The sequence below is a fragment of the Vicia villosa genome, linkage group LG2 (genome assembly GCF_029867415.1).
Source record: "Vicia villosa cultivar HV-30 ecotype Madison, WI linkage group LG2, Vvil1.0, whole genome shotgun sequence".
Classification (NCBI taxonomy): Eukaryota; Viridiplantae; Streptophyta; class Magnoliopsida; order Fabales; family Fabaceae; genus Vicia; species Vicia villosa.
In genome coordinates, this window is record NC_081181.1 from 218,943,788 (window position 1) to 218,965,531 (window position 21,744).

At 33.8% G+C, this 21,744-nt stretch overlaps 2 protein-coding genes across 4 annotated transcripts; both read right to left on the bottom strand.

Annotated features, from left to right (window-relative positions):
* Nucleotides 1–521: 521 nt before the first annotated feature.
* On the bottom strand, nt 522–4,554 carry LOC131653968 (uncharacterized). Its single transcript, XM_058924327.1, has 3 exons — nt 4,199–4,554; nt 4,065–4,107; nt 522–1,184 (listed from the first exon to the last, which is right to left on the bottom strand). The coding sequence occupies exons 1-3, from the start codon at nt 4,463–4,465 to the stop codon at nt 1,033–1,035; spliced, it is 462 nt and encodes a 153-aa protein (XP_058780310.1). The 5' UTR covers nt 4,466–4,554; the 3' UTR covers nt 522–1,032.
* A 2,229-nt stretch (nt 4,555–6,783) lies between these two features.
* LOC131653969 (protein DETOXIFICATION 42-like) lies at nt 6,784–10,548 on the bottom strand. Of its 3 annotated transcripts, none has more exons than XM_058924330.1 (14): nt 10,311–10,548; nt 10,037–10,135; nt 9,736–9,857; nt 9,399–9,608; nt 9,119–9,285; nt 8,876–9,011; nt 8,702–8,798; nt 8,479–8,579; nt 8,223–8,386; nt 8,049–8,120; nt 7,847–7,963; nt 7,645–7,740; nt 7,196–7,317; nt 6,784–7,108 (listed from the first exon to the last, which is right to left on the bottom strand). In XM_058924330.1, exons 2-14 carry the CDS (start codon nt 10,114–10,116, stop codon nt 7,057–7,059), a joined length of 1,536 nt encoding a protein of 511 aa, XP_058780313.1. In that variant the 5' UTR covers nt 10,117–10,135; nt 10,311–10,548; the 3' UTR covers nt 6,784–7,056. The 3 variants fall into 3 exon arrangements, with proteins under 3 accessions (XP_058780313.1, XP_058780311.1, XP_058780312.1); XM_058924328.1 differs by having other exon boundaries at nt 10,292–10,548; XM_058924329.1 differs by lacking the exon at nt 10,311–10,548 and having other exon boundaries at nt 10,037–10,209.
* Nucleotides 10,549–21,744: the final 11,196 nt, after the last annotated feature.

Genomic DNA, 21,744 nt, shown 5'->3' on the forward strand with positions numbered 1-21,744 from the left:
TAGTATTGGGTAGATAGTAGATTAAATAAAAAGTACATTTAACTAAACAATTATAAGTAACATTTAATCTTATAATTATGTTATTATATCTTTATTAAGACATCATATTACATATTGCATTTTTTTAAAGATGTCACTTGCATTCGATTAGATAAATCATCTAATTAGATGGAGTCTCTTCCAGCTTAATCAGAGATTCTGGATTCGAATGCAACCTTGAACATGTATCAGTGTTAAATCTCTTAGGGAGAATTTGCAGTCTATTAAGATCCTACAAGACTCGAGGGATTAGTCTTTGTAGTTGCGCGCAGAAGATACTCGATTTATAAAAAATAAAAAATAAATTACATAAATCAAATATACGATAATGAAAAATTCTAGACAGTAGGAAATGAATCATTGGATTGGTAGTGCATAATTAAGCTAACAATCTTGTTCAATCTCCCACACTAATTTCCTACTATTGCAGAAAAGAAATACACATATCATACCTAAAACCACAACCCCAAAAGCAATCTAATGGAAGAATATAGATGATCAATGGGGATGGTGGGGAACGGAGAGTGCCATTATCTATGAGTTGGTCGATGAATGAGTCCAGTGCTTTACTATCTCATCAGCTAATTTATATTTTTTGGAGATGGCAGACAATAGAGAGGGACGTTTTTCTCATGTAGTTCCCGAGTTTTGTAGGAAATGGCGGCTTATAAGTAAGTAGCATTTTACTTAACATAATAATAGTAATAGATAATAGATAGATATAATATAGTAGGCCAATGACATACATATCAAGAAAGAATTAAATGCACTTAGCTCACTCTCCCAAAGCAAGTATCATGGTCAAGAGGTTATTCAATCAGAAATTTAAAGATAGAAGCACATAAACCTTCCTTGAACGCGCAAGGTGTATTTGCCGATCGACTCAAAATGTTAACATAGTAAAAAAAACAACTATGCCAGATGAAAATCTAATCTAAAACACAAGGCATAATGTCGAAAACATAAATCCCAACCCAAAGTCACTACAAAGCATTAACTTGCTTGTGCTTCAACTTTTAAGTCACTGTCTGTGGAACTTGTCAAGGTTGGTGAAGTTTCTGATGCTTTTACTACATTTGGGAGGTACCTCCAGCAACGCTTGTGAACTCCACTAATTTTTTTTGGAGCATCTACTAAAGGCAAACCTGCAATAATTTACATTAATAGATATCAAAGCATGCCAGAGAACAGTACTGAAAAATGCTTCCGTACTCATAAAATGCAAACTTTATTATTTTTGGTACATAATGTTTTATATATTATTGCTACAACAAATTTCATCTAGTTTATTGAATAGTGAAGCTTCTAAGCAACACATATACAATTCTTATATAAGCAAAGTTAACAGATCATATAAATTTTACTTGGAACACGACTGAAAAAGATGAAGTTTACCTCAAACAAAGAATAAAAGCATTCAAATTCATGTGCATATTCAAGCTCCCACTTGAATTCAATATTGAAAGTAATGAAAAATATAAGCATTACAGAACCATAATAACACTTGCATGGAAAACCCCTACTGATATGCAATATCTTCATTTACATATACACACTACACACTTAGAATTGATGAAGCATACTATATCTTCATATTCTAGGTTAGAGTCTAGCGCTTTGATCAAAAGGAAAATCCAACCAAATGTACACATAACTGCTTTGGAGTAGATTCTGTACTTTGAAATCTTTAATCATTTGCAGGGAGTGGGTGATTTTTCCAACTTAGAAGGAAACCAACCTAAAGTAAAGCTGAAATGTGACAATTTCAGCTGTGCTATTACTAACTATACCACTTACAGGAGGCTTTCATAATAAAATAATTTTATCTAAAAGTAGAATAGAACCAAAATAGTTAGCCTAAATACAACCCTTATAATGTAGCATCATTCACTTTGTTTTTCAATTATCAATAGCTTTTTACATGAAAACAGAGTTCAACTTTATGTCTACAATCAAGTCACAATATAAAAGTTTGTTGGACAGGGAGTTCATCATGGTTTAAAGTCAGTGATCCATTGAGCTATGGGATTTAATTAGTAATATAAATAGAGATATGGGATTTTATTAGCAGAGTTGAGTGGGCTTATGTACTAGACATAGTGGTTATACTATTATAAACTTCTTTTTGCCGTGTATGCTAGCAGCCAATGTTGAAAGGTACATGCTTAAGGCTTTTTAATTTCCTATTTTGATTGAGCTAATCATTAGAGTTGGTCTACACAGACATTTTGCTCAAACCTTTAGCCATTGCACTGCTGGAACTTCTACAACTAAAAAAAGTTGACCTTTGTCTACATCATTTGAGTTATAAAGCACTGAAATTCAGAGTTCTGTGTAAGATTCTAAGTCAAATTTAGGATCAGAACCTCATAATTACAATAATAACTTTTACAGAAGAACTACTAATATATTGATTTGGTAATTTCTCTATTTTAAAATAAGCTCAATTGTGGTGAAATTTCAATCTTTTATATGTCAGTAGTCCTAACAAAGATAAGGTTCTATTTGAGTTATAAAGTTTTCTTTGTCTTAGTATTATGGTTGGTTAGCCTATCTATAGTATTATGACCTATGAGAATAAAAGTTAGAGTTAAACTAGTAAGTTCAACAAAAAATAAGTTCTTGAACTCAAACATGCATAACAGCAAATTTACAATCCTTGCAAGCAGTACATATTTCATCCTTCAAAAGTACAGCAATGAATTGAAAGGATCTCGGATTTGTTCTTAAACCAAAAAGCTTAGCTAAAAACTTAATTTCTGACTTAAAAGAAAAACTAATTACAAATTTCTTGGTTTTGACATTTGATGATGCACTAGATTTTATACTAACAGAACCAGAAATGAACACAATTACTTTCTTCAAGAAAAGAAACAAATAGCAAAAAACCATTGCCCCACATCTTGTCATAAATTAACCAGACCCTAAAAAAGCAATAAAGTGGAGGGTACAGAAGATGATTCTATGTTTATATCCTCAGAAACAATCCAAAAACCATTCTGCAAAGTCTGGGTAAAGTGACCCAATGACCATATGGAACGTATATCAAATAAATCAGATTTTGGGATACTCCCTTAAACATAAAAATAAGATGTGGCTTATTTAATACTTTGAAGAGTCAGCAAAGAGCGTTAACATACCAAAGCATATTAGTACACAGTTAGTATCAGGTGAAGACGAATTAAGAAGTGGGACTACTACTAGGATTCAACCTTCACTACAAAACATGGACATGATAGAAAGAGTCAAGTCATTGAATAGGTTAGTTAGTGGTGATGCCCACTTTGAGAATCAAGCTAGTGAGTGTATTCAAGGTTTGAGGGTTCCTTTGAATCAAGCTGATCTTACTAAGAAGTCTTCCATGTTTTCTAGTCAAACCAATAGGGAAAGTTTGGTCAGAAAATCTCCAATAGCAGGCTGGTCTAAGCCTGATCTGAATCATAAGGAAAGGAATTCTGAATCTTCCCATACACAGAATTTACGAAGAATTACACCTACTGTAGCCCGAAGAGAAAAGCCACTGCCTCATCAGATGGTAATAAAGCCAACTCTATTGGACCAGAGATCCAACGAGATTAAGGTGAATTCCCATCAACGTAGAGATGAATCAGTTTTAGACAGGAGAGGAACTGATAAGACACGTCATGTTGTGCCTCGTAAAACTAGGGTTGAAACCCAACTTCGTGAACCAGAGGAATCAAGCTCAAACTCTGACTCTCCTTCTCAAAGGACTTCTCAGCAAGACAGTGCCAATACTGGTAGTGAATCTGTGGACTCCTTCTTGTCAGTTGGTACACAAGGTTCCAAATCAGGAAGGATGGTTGATGAAGCTCAAATTTCAATCAAGACAATGCCCCTTCACCTAGGTTCTTATCAACTGAATTTGGTATAGTAGGATATAATACGACTAATTAACCATATAAACTATTAAAATCATAAAAAAATGCTGACTTAGGACATTTATCAAACAGTTTATGGGCAGAACAAAAAGAAAAATAAACTCATCTGAAAAACTAACAACTAACCATTTTTATGAGCAATGCCCCAAGCTTTGCCATGTTTCCCATCCTGCAAACAATATACAAAAAACCAATCAACAAAAAACCAGAACGTAAAACTAAAGAGAAAATTGAAGAAAAAAACGAAACGGGAAGAGAACCTTGTAGAGATTGAGTTTAGTGATCTCGTACGAAACTTCTTTCCAGTGAGTCTTGGCCATGTGGTATCCGATTCCCCAGCTAGGTAAGAACTGAGCCACCTCGAAAAAGTTTTTCTTCTTTCTTCGCTTTGATTTCTTAGTAGTAGCGGCGGCATCAGTAGATGGAGAAGGAGTAGAAGATGATAGGGTTCTGATGAAACTGAGGGGGAATCGGAGTAACGAAGAGTTTCGAAGAGAGTGAACTCTGGTGCCCAATGCAGTCGACATAGCTTCGGAATTTCTTTTCCTTTCTCCGGCGGCTATAGCCCAAGAAGTGGAGACAATCACAACGACGAGTTATTGTATGGAAGGAAAAAAAAAATCTTTTTATTAGAATATTTAAAAAAAAAAAAAGTTTGAAAAAAGGGGATACATTACTTGATTTGCTTTTTTAAAATAATCCTATTTTCCAATTAAAATACTAAAATAATAACCATGTTTACTGATTAATTTTTATAGTATTCATGTTAAAAAAAAAAGTTTATATTTTCCAATGTATGTCTTCTTTGGATAAAAATTCTTAATTAAGCGTTATCGTATAAGTACTTATCTAACACAGTTCAAATCATGGGATACTTGTTTACCAAATGCTGAAAACACAGCACCTTATGAGCCGCTTAGCGAAGTGACAGAGATGCTGAGAGCAAAGTTCTGAAAAACAAATTAAAGTGTTAATAGCTTGTCTAGTATCAAACCGAATGGTGTTACAGTTTGGTGAACCGGTTTTTTAGTTCACAAACTGCACCAAATTGTAAAAAAGAAATCAACTTCTTTTGATAGCAAAAATCCGAATTTCCATTATGATTGCTACCATATTAGAATTTGATTTTTAACCATCATAATCCATCCCCTCTTATGTTTGAAGTCACTTAGTCAATACCGTGCATATTAAAGCATCTTGGTACTTTGTCTATGTATATACTTTGACTTAGGTCAATCAATTTTTGTGATCAATCTCTATAGATCCTGATTCCCAATATATAAACTGCTTTATCCAAGTCCTTCATAACAAAAGCATTTCTCTAGTCAATTTCCATCTACATATAATACCAAAAATACAATCATGCTCCCACTAACCTTATTATAGACACAGGTCTCATCTTCATTTTTAATGAAACAAAACTGTTTACAGTTTGATCAAAACGAAGATTCCAACTTTTGAAAGCTTGCTTTAACCCGTCGATTTCACTTCTAGTTATGTCACGTACATATCCTGAAGGAGATTCCCCTCATAGAAAATTATGCTCATTTCCATATGACATATTTCATAATCATGATATGCAGCGATAGCAAATAAAAACCGAACTGGTTTGAGCATTGCAAATGGTAAAAAGATTTCACCATTGTCTGCACCATGAATTTGCTAATAGCCCATAGCAATTAGTCATGACTTATAGCTATGTATCTTATCATCCACGTTAGTCTTATTTTTGAAGACCCGCTTGTATCCTATAGGATTAACTCATACATGAAGCTCTTACAAGATCCAAACCTGGTTTGTGTACATGAAATTCATTTCAGATTTCATGGTCTCTTGCCACTTCTCATACTCACAACTAATAATGGTCTCTTGGTTGGTCATAGACTCATCTTGATTCATTAGTAATACATCACCTTGATCGGTTATGAGAAAATGTATTCTTTCATGGTTAAGAACTGTTGGGTGTAACTGGGTGTTTACACTAAAATACAACTCTGATGGATCCATCGAAAGGTACATAGTTCGGTTGGTTGCCAAAGGATTCACTCAAACCTATAACATAGATTACTCAGAGACTTTTGCTCTTGTTCCTTGTTGCTAACTTATATGTAAAAAAATGTCTCTCTCAATGATGATTTAGAGGAAGAAGTGTATATGGACTACCCTTCAGGCTTCGAAGAGAAATTTGGGTCACAAGTGTACAAACTAAAGAAGTCTTTATATGGACTAAAACAATCCCCAAGAGCTTGGTTTGAAATTTTACTCTGACAGTGAAGAAACAGAGATATACCCAAGTACAAGAAGATCATACCTTATTCACAAAGCCAAGTCAAAAAATAAGGAGTGGTTGCTAAAAGTAATGTTGAAGCTGAGTTTAGAGCAACTACTAAAGGAATTCGTAAAGATATGTGGATTCTTACAGTTTTTGAAAGAACTCAACATAGTGGTAAAACTCCCCTTGAAGTTATATTGTGACAGTAAAGTCGCTATAAGCATAACTCATAATCCTATTCAATATGATCGGACATAACATATTAAAATTGATCGTCATTTCATCAAAGAGAAGATAGATTATGGTATTTTCTACTTATCGTTTGTTCTCTCCAATCAACAAAGAACTGATATTTTACCCAGAGTTTGGCAAGGACAACATTTGAATATTTGATTAACAAGAGTATTTGAAGCACAAATTTGTCCAAAGTTTGTACAATAAGAAATAGGTGCACATAAAATTGTTCAGTGTAGATTACTTCTGTTTTCTCATTTTTTTTGCAGCACTAGTAATTGTCCAAAGTTTATCATTTTTATTTTAGTTTTTCATCTTCATTTAGTACCTGTAAATATATTTGTTGTACAAGTTTGATCCTATATTTCATGTAATTTTCTTAAGAGTATGAGATACACTAGGAGGTTTATTTTGTACAAACTCTGAAGCAGAGGTAGATTTTTAACCAGTGCCTCAGCAAGCAAATACAAATCATGCATGTACCAATGCCTACTCTTTTCAAAGGATTTCTCATCCAAGTGACTATAAAAACTATGGAAAACTTTTATCCCTATAATAATGTGAACCACAATGAAATGGTGGCCAAATATAAGCCATGATTATGCTGCATTCCTAATGTTGTTGGCCCCTAAGGAATTCCCATGGTCCTGATCCAGTTCCAATCCTGCATTAACATAGCTCATTGATTGAATGAACTCATCCAAAAGTTGCGAGTGTGTTGGAAGTAAAGTAGAAGAGTATGACGAATTACCTCAAGAAGCCAGCAAATGCTCTTAGACTCATATAGATGGTCAAAGCAATCCAAATTCCAATGAATCCGCCAGAAGATGACAAAATAAGTAGACAAATTATGCTAATAATTGCCACTATAACCTGAGAATGAAGAATGCCACTAACTGTATATAGTTAACTTCATACTTGTTAGTCAAGGAAACAAAACATTGCTGGAAGAGTTTGGATATTGAAACCTATGAAGGACTAACACAAATAGGAACTCCTGACACAATACTGACACGTTGGCACAAGTAAAAATTTGAGAAATTTGAATGAAATCACATTTGTTGATGTTGAATACTGACACGTGTCAAGCACCAGATACGACTTTGATGTGAAGTATTAGTGCTACATGTATTGAAACTACATTATTTTCAATGATTCTTTAAGATAAGTGTGTATTAAAACATGGAGGAAGATACATACCATGGAGAAGGCTGAATATGCAAAATCAGATGCACCAAAGTTGACACCATCAAATACAAATGCCAAAGAGTTTAGGGGCTGAGTGAGTGCTACAAACTGGAAGAAAGAGTTAATATGAATGTAAGTTCAGTTACTCTCTTTAGGAGGTTGAACATACAGATTACCAATAAATCCTTCCCAAATTTGAACACGAATAAATTACCGGTATCCCAATTCTAATGAGATGGAGGACATTTGCGTCTTGTGTAAAAACTTTAGCTCCAAAGTGCAGTCCTGTTCCGAGAATGAATGCAAGTGCCGCTCCTAGAACTAAACCCATCTGCATTATAACTATCTATCACATTTACAATTTAATGCATTCAAAAAGATATTCGCGAGCAACGTTTATCCTTGTACTAAAATACCTGCAATACTCGAGATGCAGTTGCTGTGGCCTTGTCATAGTCCTTGTTAGCAAATGCACCTGCAAGAATGGCCTAATACAAGAATAGATAAATCAAGTGTAAGTGTTTGATATTCTATCTATGATAACAAAACACGAGGAATTTTAGTGGAGGGAGTAATCGATCATATCTCACCTGCCCGGCAACAGCCAGACCATCTGCAAGAAGAGACACTGCCAACCAAACCTGCAGACAGACTTGAAATGCAGCCATGGACGTTGATCCATGGCGTGCAGCTAATGATGCAGCGAGTGTCACGCAGAATGTTACAGCAATGACTCTCATTAATAATAGAAAACCTGCATGACAATAATGACGAAACCCTCTGGTAAGCACGATAAACCCCTCTGGCAAACACGGTACCCCTCTGATAAGCACGATAAACCCTTACCATTTTTGAGAAATCGGTCAAATTGAAGATGCTTGAGGCTTGGAGGTATAAGATCAACTTGTTTCATCAAACTCCACAAGAGTATAGCCGAAATTAGATACCTACATTGATAAGAGATGAAAAAATAAAGGCGAAGCGAAAGGAAATTAAGACAATGGACATGATAGTTCTGCATAAAGTATTCCTTAAATCCGTATTTGAATCATAACCAAGTAAAACATACTGAGATATAACATGTGCAATGGCTGCACCGGTGACACCCATGCGGAAAACAAAGATGAATAGAGGATCCAATGCTATGTTGGTCGCGTCTCCAGCCACTAGATTACAAACAACATATAGTAATTAGAATCATATGATGGCAAATAACAATTTAAGTTTGTCAAGGCATTCATACCGGTAGCATATAAAGGAGTTTTAGTGTCTTTAAATCCTCGAAAAACTCCCTGCATTGCTAATGAAAGAAGAACTGCAGGAGCACCGAGAGACCTCAATTTCAGGTATTGCTGTGCAGGATGTAGCATAGGAGAATCCTGTATAGATAATCCGTTATAATTTGCTGTCATCCAATGTTAATACGAGGCCGAATCACTTAATGCGGACGAAGTAAGTCTCTTGATGTTTTTACAAAAGTACTTACAGAAGTTACTCCCATGAAGCTCAATAAAGGTTTTGCTGCAGAAATAAGTAATATTGCCTGGACGACGCCTAGGATACCTCCGATAAATAACGCGGACGATGCTGAAGGAATATGCCTTCTCTTATGTTCAACATCCTTAACTAAATTAAAGCTTTTAAAATCCGAATCTGAGTTATAAACACATTCATATGTTACTAAATCAAGAGTCGAAGCGTGTATAATGTAGTAAATTGAGAAACAAGGATTCAAAAACTAATCAGAAAAGTAGAAAGAAAGATACTTTTCTGCGGTAAGAACTCTTTGGTTTCATGATCCAGCGGTGTCGCGGCTTCCAAGCATCTGTTCTCCTCTACCTGCGAATTCGCTCCACTAAGGGTATCTTCCTCTGCCACGAAAGAGGTTGTGACACTAACAAGTGGGAATATTGCTATTCGCGATGCTTGATTGAAGAGAGCTATGGAAACTCCTACAGCAGCAAGCTCCACTGGACCTGTAAGGACTAACATTCTTCAGCACTAAATCCATTATAACAAATTCAAATATACAATCTAAGTTAATTACACTGACGCGTCAACACTGATAATAGTTCAAGACGTGTCTATACGGTGATAAAATACCTATTTGGCCAATGAATGCAGTGTCAACAAGTGAAGCAATAGGATCAGCTGTCAAAGCCATAGCAGCAGGCAATGCAATTGACAGTATCTCCCTACCAAGACTATCTGATTTAAATACTAATCTGAAATAAAAAGAAAATCAATAGTTAAATCTACGTACATAAAAAGAACATCATAAACAACCGCGGAAACGATTAAAAAATTGATGCAAAGTTCATCATAACAGTTTATCACTCTTCATATGAAAATTTGCAGATGAAAAAAAAAAACAGTTTATAAGATGATAAAAAAAATGGTATACCTAGCATCTTTGAAGAAAGTTAAAACTGGTATTCTCATCCAATCACTTGTTGAAGAAAACAAACTCTCTTTCTCAGTCATCTCTAAAGTCCCAAATACACTGAAGAGAATTACAACAAGAAATTAATATTTCATCTCGAATATTAGTCATAATTTAGAGGCAAAAAACCACATATAGGAATAAGAATCTAATAATCTAATAATGCATATATGAATAAGAATCAAGTTATGAAAAAAGTTAATAAAATGCTTTTACATATTATTCTCCAACTAACTTCAAAGTTTGGAAAAAAAATCCCAGGAGCTCTATCTAGCTTTGAAATGAATGGAGAGTTGTGAAGGAAAGAAAAAATCATGAAAAGAGTATGAAGTAACAGAAGAAGAGTAGTGTGTAGAATCAAAATCAGAAACTTGTTAAAAGGAGGCAAAGAAACAAAAGAAACTAAGATTGAAGTTGTTTGCGTATGAAAAATGTGTCCACAAAAAAGTGGGACCCAGTTTGCACTATAATCTTCACCAGTAGTACCTAAACTAAAACAATAATCATGTGAAAGTGTTTGGCATTTTCGTTGTAACAGTTTTATAGTATTATTGTTTAGTTGAGGATGTTTCTGTTTCTGCTTTGAAAAGTTTTTCAAAGTGTCGTTGCATGAACGCACCTGTGAATGACACGTGTGATAGACATTCTTCTGAGGAAGGTCCATCAGAGAAAAAAAAGAGAGAAAATAGAAATATGATTTGAAGACTTTTGACTGGTTGGTGTTAGTGGACGAGAATTTTGTTAACATCTTTTCAAGTATTAGAAGGCTTTAAAGAGTGGCCATGAACATTCGTTAGTAGTATTTCTTTGGATCTGGTGTATTTTAAGAATTTTAAATAAAGATAATACTTTATAGAAAAATTGACCATTTGAATTTTCAATGTATTAAATGGGAATAACTTCTCCATTCTTAATTAAATATTAAATGATACTATTTAATTTTACCTATTTAATTATATATTAAATAATATAATTGTTTGTTGTTTTTAAAGTAGTTTACATTAGAGATAACCTTATCAAACTTTTGTATTTGACTAGATAAGAATTCACCGTTAAATGGGTACAACTTTTCTACCTATCACAAAAAATTAGATAATATATTTCTAAAAAACCTTATTTTTTTAAGGTTAAATATATTTTTAGTCTCTATAAAATATTAATTTTGTTTTTAGTCCCTGTAAAAAAATTGGTCGTTACAAAATTATTATACACGTAACTTTAGTCCTTATTGTTAAACCAACATGTATTTTTAAATGATTATTTTGCAAATATGTTTAGAACGTTTTAAAAAGTTGCTTGAAAAAAAATGAACTCAAAATTTAATTTTTAAATCGAAATTTACATTACTTTTATCATTATCTTATAAAATTTAAAAAATCAATACTAATTTTTCTCATTTTAAAAATTTTCAGTTTGATAAATACATATTTTATAGTATTTTTAACATGTGTAAAAAAATTAAAAATTAATTAAACAATTTTTAAAATTTTAAAAAATAATAAAAATTATTAATAAAATTTTTATACGGACTAAAAGGTGACTTCTAATAGGTGACTTCTAAGGTGAGAAAGTAAGTAAATCTTGGTGGACCATTATAATAATTAACTCAGGAAAGATGGATTAGGAAAATACATATGATTATGATAGGCACTACCACACTTAATTACACCTATATCATATTTTTCTTTCTCAACCAAATACATGTTTTCTGTCTCTAATAAAATCACAGCGGCCCCTTTCTCTCTTGTTTCTTCACCATCTCAAATTTCATGTGACAAAAAATCTTAATAACAATTGTTTCCTTCCATGCCTCAACCCTAACTACAATTTTTTTTATATAATTGGGTTAAATATATAACACCCCTCTGTAATACTAGCGAGTTTTTGTTTTTAGCCTCTGATAAAGTTTTTTTTTGTAATTCCCCTTGTAATTTCTAGATGGAAGTTTCTAGATTCCCTCAAGGAACCCCTGACTGGCACATTGCAGCAAAGATTCTTTTTTGTGGATTTTTTTATTTTAATCATTTTATAATTCCACGTGAAATAAATATTTTTTTTTTAAAAAAAATTATAATTTTTTTAAAGAAAATTAATTTTTTTTAAATAATTTTGTTACTGCTTTTATTATGAGGGGGTGTTCATAATAAAAATTGTTACTGCTTTTATTATGTGTTCATAATAAAAACAGTAATAAAATTATTAAAAATTTAATTTTTTAAAAATAAAAAAAAATTCCACATGGAATTTAAAAATAATTTAAAATTAAAATGAAAAATCCGCGTGGACATTACAAGGGAGTGAATCTTTTCTGCTATGTGGCAATCAAGGGTCCTTGAGAGAATCTAGAAATTAGAAATTAGAAATTACAAGGGGTGATTGTAAAAAAATTTTACAGGGGTTAAAATCAAAACTCGCTAATATTACAGAGTGTTTTATATATTTAACCCTAAAAATTTTATTAAAATTTATGCAAATTTAAAGCAACTTGGTATCACAACGAATTGTTGAAAACTGTGAAATAAAATAATTACCTAAGAGAAAAAGAAAGACCAAATCAGTTGGCAAATAGAGTAATGCTATTCATACACCTAATTGCTACACCAATACTTACACCCAACAGTACTTTACAGTAGTCATTAAATTTGGTTAATGCAGTGTAAAAATTTGGTTAATGTAGTAATGAAGTTGGTTAATGCAACATCGAGGTATTAAAAATAATTTTTAACAGTCACCAAACTTGGTTAATGCAATGTAAAAACTTGGTTAATGCAGTAATAAAGTTGGTTAATGCAACATCCAGGTATTAAAAATATTTTTTAGCAGTCATCAAACTTAGTTAATGCAGTGTAAAAACTTGGTTAATGCAGTAATGAAGTTGGTTAATGCACGTCCAAGTATTAAAAATGAACGTCCGTACATGAATAGTATTCGTCTGTACATGAACAGTATTCGTCCGTACATGAACAGTATCGCCCGTACATACGGTGTAGGTGTAAGATTTAGTGTAAGAATAACATTTCTGATTTAAAATAGCATGTTATCAACATTGAATTTAGACTGGTGGAACCAAATCAGTTAGAACTGAAACAATTTTTTTTCCTATCTCTAAATATTGTAGCAGTAATAATTTAAGGGTTCTCAAACCGGCACCGCAGCGCTCCTTTGGTCGCCATCAAACCGGCACGGCGGCACCTTTATTTTTTTCCTTGCTTCTCACTATTTTTTGTTTTAGAAAATTTGCTTCTTCTAAAAATAATATTAAAAATACGGCAGCGACTACGGCAAATGCTCTCTTATTTTATTTAATGTTTCTTTACGTTTACGTACTGTGACAGAGTTTGTTTTGTTGATAAGAAAGTTAATTATGCTAAAGCTTTTTATGGTTTGCTTGATAGATTGATCAGAATAAAAAAAAACTTATCTTACTTCTGAATTCTGATAAGAGAATTTTGAACAAACTAGTGGAAAACCCGTGCGTCCGCACGGGTTCTGGTGTGGGTTAGACCGGGTTTATCAAATACATATAGTCTTAAGTAAAAAGATCTAAAAAGTTATTATATATGAAATTGAAATATAGAAGTTATCTGGTTGAAATACGTTAATTTATTAGCAAACATAGCATGGAAACAATCACACAAAAATGCACAACTTTAATAAGAGAAAGTAAAGAAAATTCTTTCAAATTTATTCACACATGTTTTCCGACCATGGTGTTACTTGCTTGAGCAACAAAAATAACATTTCAAGTTCCTTTAAAATTGAACCTGTGCAATTTCCAGTTACTAAAACTAAACCTGTGCAAACCTTGTCTTTAAATTAATGTAAAAGGGAGGAAGTAACAGGAAGAAACACAACTTAATACCAGTAGAAAAAACTTATTCAATTAATGTCGATTGTATTAGCTCAACAATTCTAGCCATAGCAGAAAGGGATACAGAAACCTTACGCACAAGGCAATCTTTTTCAGTTTATTCATAGCAGAGAATTGCTTCAGACGTGATAAAACTACATAGTTAATTGGTTTATCAGGTGCGATGTTGTCGTCAACAATCCATGGGTGGCCTGACACATAAATACACTTTAGTGACATAACCTTGCAAAAATCTTACCGATGTTAAAACTAATTTAAATATTGTTGCAGTAAACTCAATTAAGATAATTGCTTAAAGTAAAGTTTGAGAGATGTACGAAGTACTTCATGTGCTGCAAGCCTTGTTCTTGGATGTTGATCAAGCATTTTTCGAGTTAGATCCTTTGCGTTGTCCGAAATGCTAGGCCAAAGATCACTTTCCAAATTAGATCCTTTGCGCTCTCACCTTTATGGATTCAATTATGAGTTTTGTATCTTCAAAGCCTTTGTCCTATTAATATTGCAATAATAAAAGTGCACCAGGGAATGATAATTTGTACATTTAACAGTAGGACAACAACTTAACAGTTGGACAAAACTTAACGAAACTACCCAGTAGAAAGACAAACCAACAAAATAGTATAACAACAAACTTCAACACACAACCATATAATGACTAAACTTGCAAACAGAGACATGTTATTAAGACCAGCTATTTCACAATCCTAAGATGTCATGTCAATAAATGGGACAGATTCAGTGTTGTATTTTAATTTGTGTCTCATCCATTATTTGGGGAGTCCGTTCTCTCGTTTTGGCATAACTAATCGTCGGCGTTCATTAATGGTCTCACAGTTACTCAAATGAAGCGCGAGGTCTCTAAGTACATCATGTTGAGTAACTGAGATCTTAAAGCAAGTGCTATACATGCCACCAGTACTGATTGATCAAGTAACCAAAATATGTTTATAATACATTTCATTCCTCATTGCAAATTAACAATACAAAAATATTTTAAGAATGATTTCGAGTAGCGTATCGTGCTTCTTTCACCAAAGTGAGAAGATTTTTGTTAAAGAGCTCAACAACAATAACAAAAGCATATTTCTCATCAATATCAACAATTTCAACCCACATATTGATGAGAACATCTAGAAGGATTATTTTATTCTCAGGGAATGAATAAAGATCCAAGAAACATTTCTTGATGTTAGTGCTTGTTCATTCAAAATAATGGACATCCATGAAGAACCTAGATGGTAGTACCTACACAAACAACCTGCAAACATATATTATTATCATGGGGATTGCAAAAGCAGCTTCCAAATGCCAAATTGAATACGAACTTAGATCGCTCATAAATATTTATTTCAGCTCCTAGTGGCTTACCCAAGGTTTCAAATTCTTTAGCGGCAAGGATGCGAAATCAGTCTTTTATGCTGCATAAAACTATAGGAACGACCAAGATTACGGGACGACAACAACTTGATTCTGAAGGTGCCGAATCCTCTTCGGAACAGCCACCTTTGCCACAACAGTCTCCACAAATTGGCCTGGTAAGACACGCACACTTACTCTTATTCTTGTCCACTGGATTATCCGAAACTTCCCAAAATTTCTTGAAACATGTTATGTAAACTGTTGTTACAGCTACTCCAAATAAGTATTTTTCTACATAACCAATGAAATCATTATAAACTAATAAAACAATTATTAAACCACTATGACAACAAAGTAATTGGAAAAAGTGAATACCTGGGCGTTTATTTCGGAAGCTAATTTAGCACGAGAAGTATCAGAAGCTGAATAAGCTTAATTTTATCGTTCGAGATACAAAAACCAACTTTTCTCCAAAAAATTCACCTGCACCAGACCAACCAAAATATTGATAAGAACAAAACGCCAAAAAAAAAAACAGCTGCAACAATGACTAAACGAATACGATGCCTCTTCAAATTCAGAGGAGTTCCTCTGCAGCCCCCGGAAGTTTTGGTCATTAAAAAGAAAAAAGATTAAATTACAGAATCACGTAAAAAAACACCACCAAACAACCACAACTTCTCTTCAATCGAGAAAACCATGACATCTTGATTTAGCTCAACTTCTAAATATAAAAAGATAAACCCAAAGCTCTAACCTGAAAGTTTCGAAATATGATGTGTCGCGCATTTGGAAACTTTACATTGCTCTCATGATTATCGTTATTACTCGGCAACTTTAAACCCAAAGCCTATGCAAATATTATCCAACAAGAACATAGCCTCAGTTAATAAATCTCATTTAGTTTAACGTAAGATTAAAATTGTAACATGTATTGGAATGTTACCTTTTCATAAAACTTAAGGGCTTAACATAAATTGAATCTCAACTCTAGTAACTGTCGCACCCCAATTTTTGCCCTATGTATTTCATTCATTTGGATGTGGCGCACGCATTCATCATTCAATCATCACATCGTTGCATATCAACTTTTTATTAAAGTTAACTAAATAACTTGCATTTCGCATCTTTGCATATTTTTTATTCGAGACTCCATAGTTTTTTTATCATCACCATTTTAAATAAAAATATAAAAAATTAGTTTTAGATAATTTAGTGTAGAGTTAGTTTATTTATTTAGGATTAGTATTATTTTTATTTTTTAGTTTAAATTTATCTTAGTTTTTTTTATCATTAGTCAAAAAATTGTATAACAAAAAAAGTAGAAATTTGTGTGGATTTGGCCCATTTCACATTACAGCCCAGTTCATACTTTTGAAGTTATTACACAAAAAAATACAAAAAAATATAACAAAAGATTCTTCACGTTTCTGCACTCTCTTGCTGCTGCTCTGCATCTATCTCCAACCACCACAACAGTCCAAACTTGCTGCTACAGTCTGCATAAAAACGGTCCAAGCTATGCCATGCTAAACACATCAGGCCAAACCTTTCACCAAAATACTATGGCAGAAGCTGCATCAAGAAAACACCAAATTCAGCTTCCATAAAATTTCAAATTTCATCCCAAATTTCCCCCCAATTCTACATCTAAAACCCTAATCTCAGCCTATATAAACAGAGATTCATCACAACAGCAAGGGAGGCAACAGAGAGAAACCAACGAAAATCACAAAAGAAAAACTCTGTAAATTGAGACCAAAAGTCTTCCTCCAAAAGTCTTCAACCAAACCTTCAACTTCACAAACCTGCAGCAACAACCAATACCCTCCAAACAGAAACAAACCAAAACAACTACCTAAAAAACCTTCACTCAAATCACTTATCCACTCATTCCAGCAAGCTTCAAAACCAAACACACCTGAAACCTCCATCGAATCAATCTTTCAACATCATCTTCAAATCATCGCATACGCATTCTCCGCAACACAACTCAGTGATGAACAACTCCGCAACGCCGACGAGGACTGGATCGAAACACCGAACCTCATTCAACACGCTGATTTAGTATCAAACGCACAAATTTCGGAAGGAAGAAGAAGCAACGAAAGCAGAGAGGGAGAAGAAAATACCTGGGTTTTTATTCTATCTTCCTTTTCATTTTCTGTTCATACTTTTGTTTGCGTCTTTTTCTGCTTTAATCGCTATAATGTTTGTTGTAGTTACCTTTGAAATCTAATGATTTGGGGCTTAGGGATTTTGTTGTATCGCCTTGTTGTTTTTTGTTCATGGTGAGGAATCGCGAGAGAGAGAGAGAACGTCATAGATTGTTGTTGTTCTTCTATTTTGCGAAGCAAATCTGTGAACAGAAAGATCGAGACCGTGAGAGAGTTGTGAGGATTTTTCTCTGTTGTTGTATTCGCGAGGAGAGATTGTGAGACGTGTTTAATTCGAGAGAGATAAAATCCGATAACACTTCTGTTGTTTTTTTTTCTTTTTCGGTTCATGTGCGAAGAGAGGAAGTATTGTTCCATTCACAGAGGCGCTTTCAATGGTATGATGAGAGATAGATCATGGGTCGACCTGGTTTCGGCCCAAGTACTCTCTTGCAGTTTTTTTATATATTTTATTCACTTAATCAATGTTGGGCCTATATGTTAGCGCACCCCCCATGTTTTATTTTATTGTTTTGAGCCCATTTGTGTTTTTTTTTCTCCACTTTAGTTTTATATTAATACTTGTTTTATTTTCTAATATAATAAAAAATATACAAAAATATGTTTTTTTTTAATTTAGCTTTTATTATTCTCTTTATGTTAAAAATACCAAAAACATTATATTCATCTCATTCCAAAAAATCACTAAACCTTGGTCCAACGCCAAGTCGTCAAATAATTTCTCGATCCAATGTCGAGTTTCTTCTTTTAAAACTTTCTTTAAACTACATCGAAAGATCAAGTGACAAGAAGTGTACACCTCTTGAATACCTCGATTCTTTTGGATTAACACCTTTTTTTTAAAACCTTTCTTAATTAAACCAAGAGATTAAGTGACAAGGGGTGAACACCTCTTGAATACCTTGATCTTTTGAATCAAAACACCTTAATTAAACCAAGAGATTAAGTGACAAGGGGTGAACACCTCTTGAATACCTTGATCTTTTGAATCAAAACACTTTAATCAAACCAAGAGGTTAAGTGACAAGGGGTGAACACCTCTTGAATACCTTGATCTTTTGAATCAAAACACCTTAATTAAACCAAGAGATTAAGTGACAAGGGGTGAACACCTCTTGAATACCTTGATCTTTTGAATCAAAACACTTTAATCAAACCAAGAGGTTAAGTGACAAGGGGTGAACACCTCTTGAATACCTTGATCTTTTGAACTAAAATACATTAATTAACAAGGACAACAAGTGACAATGGGGCTCGCTCCTGTTGAATACCTTGGGTAAAGACGCGCTAGGTGAACACCTATGCCCAATCCTTTGCTAAACGTCCCTTTTAAAAAACATCTTCAATTTCAATCAAACCTTTTTGCCTTATGGCCTTTTCATAATTTAAACCTCTTTTCATAAACGAATGCGAACATACTTCCACATGTGAAGATCGAATATCTTCCACTTGAATGCGATGATGGCCAAAATCTTGTCTTACTCTTGATTTAGTCATCCATTCTTGTAGTGATCTCATATCAATGTGCGCGTAGTATTTCCATTTGAAAGCGATCGAGTACCTCTCGCTAAAATTAATCAACAAACTTTCCGTGGTTCTTTGCCCGAACTACGATTGCTCTGACTTTCCCATTGCACGAGGGAATACGTAGGCACAAGATACAAACGTCTTGGCGAGCATAATAATAAAAAAAAACATTTCTTTTTTCCTTCACAATAATAAAAAACCTAAAAATCCTAACTTTTATCTTTTCTCGGTTAATAAGCTAAAGAATGCAAACATCACGCTAACACTCAAGCACAAAACTAACTAAATGGGTCCCATCGAGTACGATGGAGGTGAGGGGTGCTAATACCTTCCCCTTGCTTAACCGACTCCCGAACCCAAATTTGGTTACGAATGACCATCTTATCCATTTCTTTTTATTTGTGGGTTTTATCGATATTTTCCCTTTCCTTCTTGGAATAAATAAAGTTCGGTGGCGACTCTGTTGTACTTCGAATGCGCGAAAACGCGTCGAGTCACATTTTTACCGCTACAGAAAGTGGCGACTCTGCTGGGGATTATCCTAAGAGAGTCAACCATAGTTTAAGTTTGTTTTATGTTTGAGTGTTTGCTTTTGTTTGTTTATTTCTTTTGTTTTTAATGCTTATGTTCTTTATACTTATTCTTGTATTATTTATGTTTCTTTACTCCTGTTTTACCGCTTTTATTTATTTCTGTATATACTCAATTGTGGGTATGGGAATGATGCTTGAGTGAAGCTCTCAACCCGAGCTTTGAAAAACAAGAGAAAAACATAAGTTAGGAGGTGGTTGTGTAGTGCTAGTCCCCAAGGTGAACACCTTGAATGGCTAATATGAGAACCCCACTTGGAGGAGACTTAGTTATGAAATTTGTCATAATATGGTTCGCCCATCGCATGGCAGAAATCTGATTTCGTCGTTAACTCCAAGGACCTTTAGAACCCGTTCCATCTGTAGAGGTTATGTTATATCCAAAAACCTTGGAGTCATCATGTGAGGGGATTCTTGGGTAAAAGAACATAGATCTGTCTTATTATAAGAAGCTTTCCTCAGTAGGTTCTGTTATCTATTTACATTTATCATTTTAATTCAGTCTTTGTATAACATCATGTTGCATTCCATATCATATGACATTGCATCATTCCTACATGAAAAAATAAAAAATTCATGCATCTGCATTCATGCATTCAAGCTGTCAATAAAAGACTCATTCCGTCTGTCTTCATCCTCAAGTGGTATGTCTACCGTCATGTTGATTCCTCAACACATTGAACTAGAGGCATGAATCTGAAGACTATGGAAGAACTTCAACGAGGCCAAGATCTGCTAAGAGTAGAAGTTATCCAATTGAAGAGCCAATATATCAGTCATGACAGATCATCCTCGTCACTGATTATTCACTAGGCCTTGTTTCCTTCTGTTTGCAAATTCCTTGATTTGTATTGTGTACTGCATTGAACTTTGTTTGTTCCTGAATGTTAATTTTAATGAAATGAGCATTGCATATTTGAATCAATCCATTTACATCCATTGTGTGTTTCTTTATGCTTTATCTTTCAAAAAACAAAATATATCTCTTGTTTTTTTTTTCTTTATGCAAATATTGGAGGGAGGATGATGAAAACGAAATACCCAAGTTGTTGAATTGTGCGCTTTCAAGTAAAACTTTGCTGATGATGTACAGGCATTGTTTCCATTCCCAAACACTGGAGAAATAAGGAAGTTAATCCCTAGTCAACCCCTTTGAGCCTTCGAAGTTGGAATTTCTTTTTTAAACGAAAAAACCGCAATTTTAACCTAGGGCAGGGTAGGTCTCAGTTAATTTGTCTGTGCATTCAATTTCAAGATAATCATTAAGTACACCTTTCAATAAGGGTTTCAATCAAAAGGGACCAAGATGGTTATCATTAATCATTATCAAGGCAGTCACTATCTTTCCAATACAAAAAAATATTTTAAAAAAAAAAGATCCCGCTAAGTCAAAACCTATGAAGGAGACTTAGGCAAGATTGGGGCATCCCGCTGACTGTAATTTCAAATAAAGACAGTTCAGGCAAAAGTTAGGGATATCAAAAAAAGAGAAGTCTATAATTTCCTTGAACAACAATAAAACATTGTGAGTATCAAAAGGAAGAAGTGACTGTCATCTCAAAGATTCCCTTGGCCTTTAAACCATTATCATTATCATAGGTGCAATTCCAAAACCTCTTGGAACCTGAATGTATAGTTTAACTGAGCGTAGGATTGGAGATCATCACGAAGAATGGGTGGGTACAAATATACTTTGAGCCTATATCCTTTGTTTCTGAAACCGTGAACCAAGCCACGTTACAACCTTCAAAAGACCTAATTGAAGCAAGGTTTATTTTGAAAGCATACTATAACAAGGTTGCGTTAACCTGACTCCTAAAGATCTTTGCAAATTGTTTGTTTTACCATACCTTCTGCTTTATCCATCACGTTGAATGTCTAGACCATTGTGTTTGGACCTTTTGATTACTTTACTTTACATCTTTCCAATAAATGACTTTGATTTCAAAATATGCTTTGAGCATTGCATTAAAATTACCATTTTTGAATGAACATTTTATTTGCAAGTACTCATCTTTCAAGGAATTTCAAACAGTCAAGAGACTTGATCAGTGATCCTATCAAGGGCACGTTACTTCAAGATCCTATTGTTCAAGATTCATACTGGGGCAAGCGTTCCCAACATTTATTTTAAGAACTGAAGCA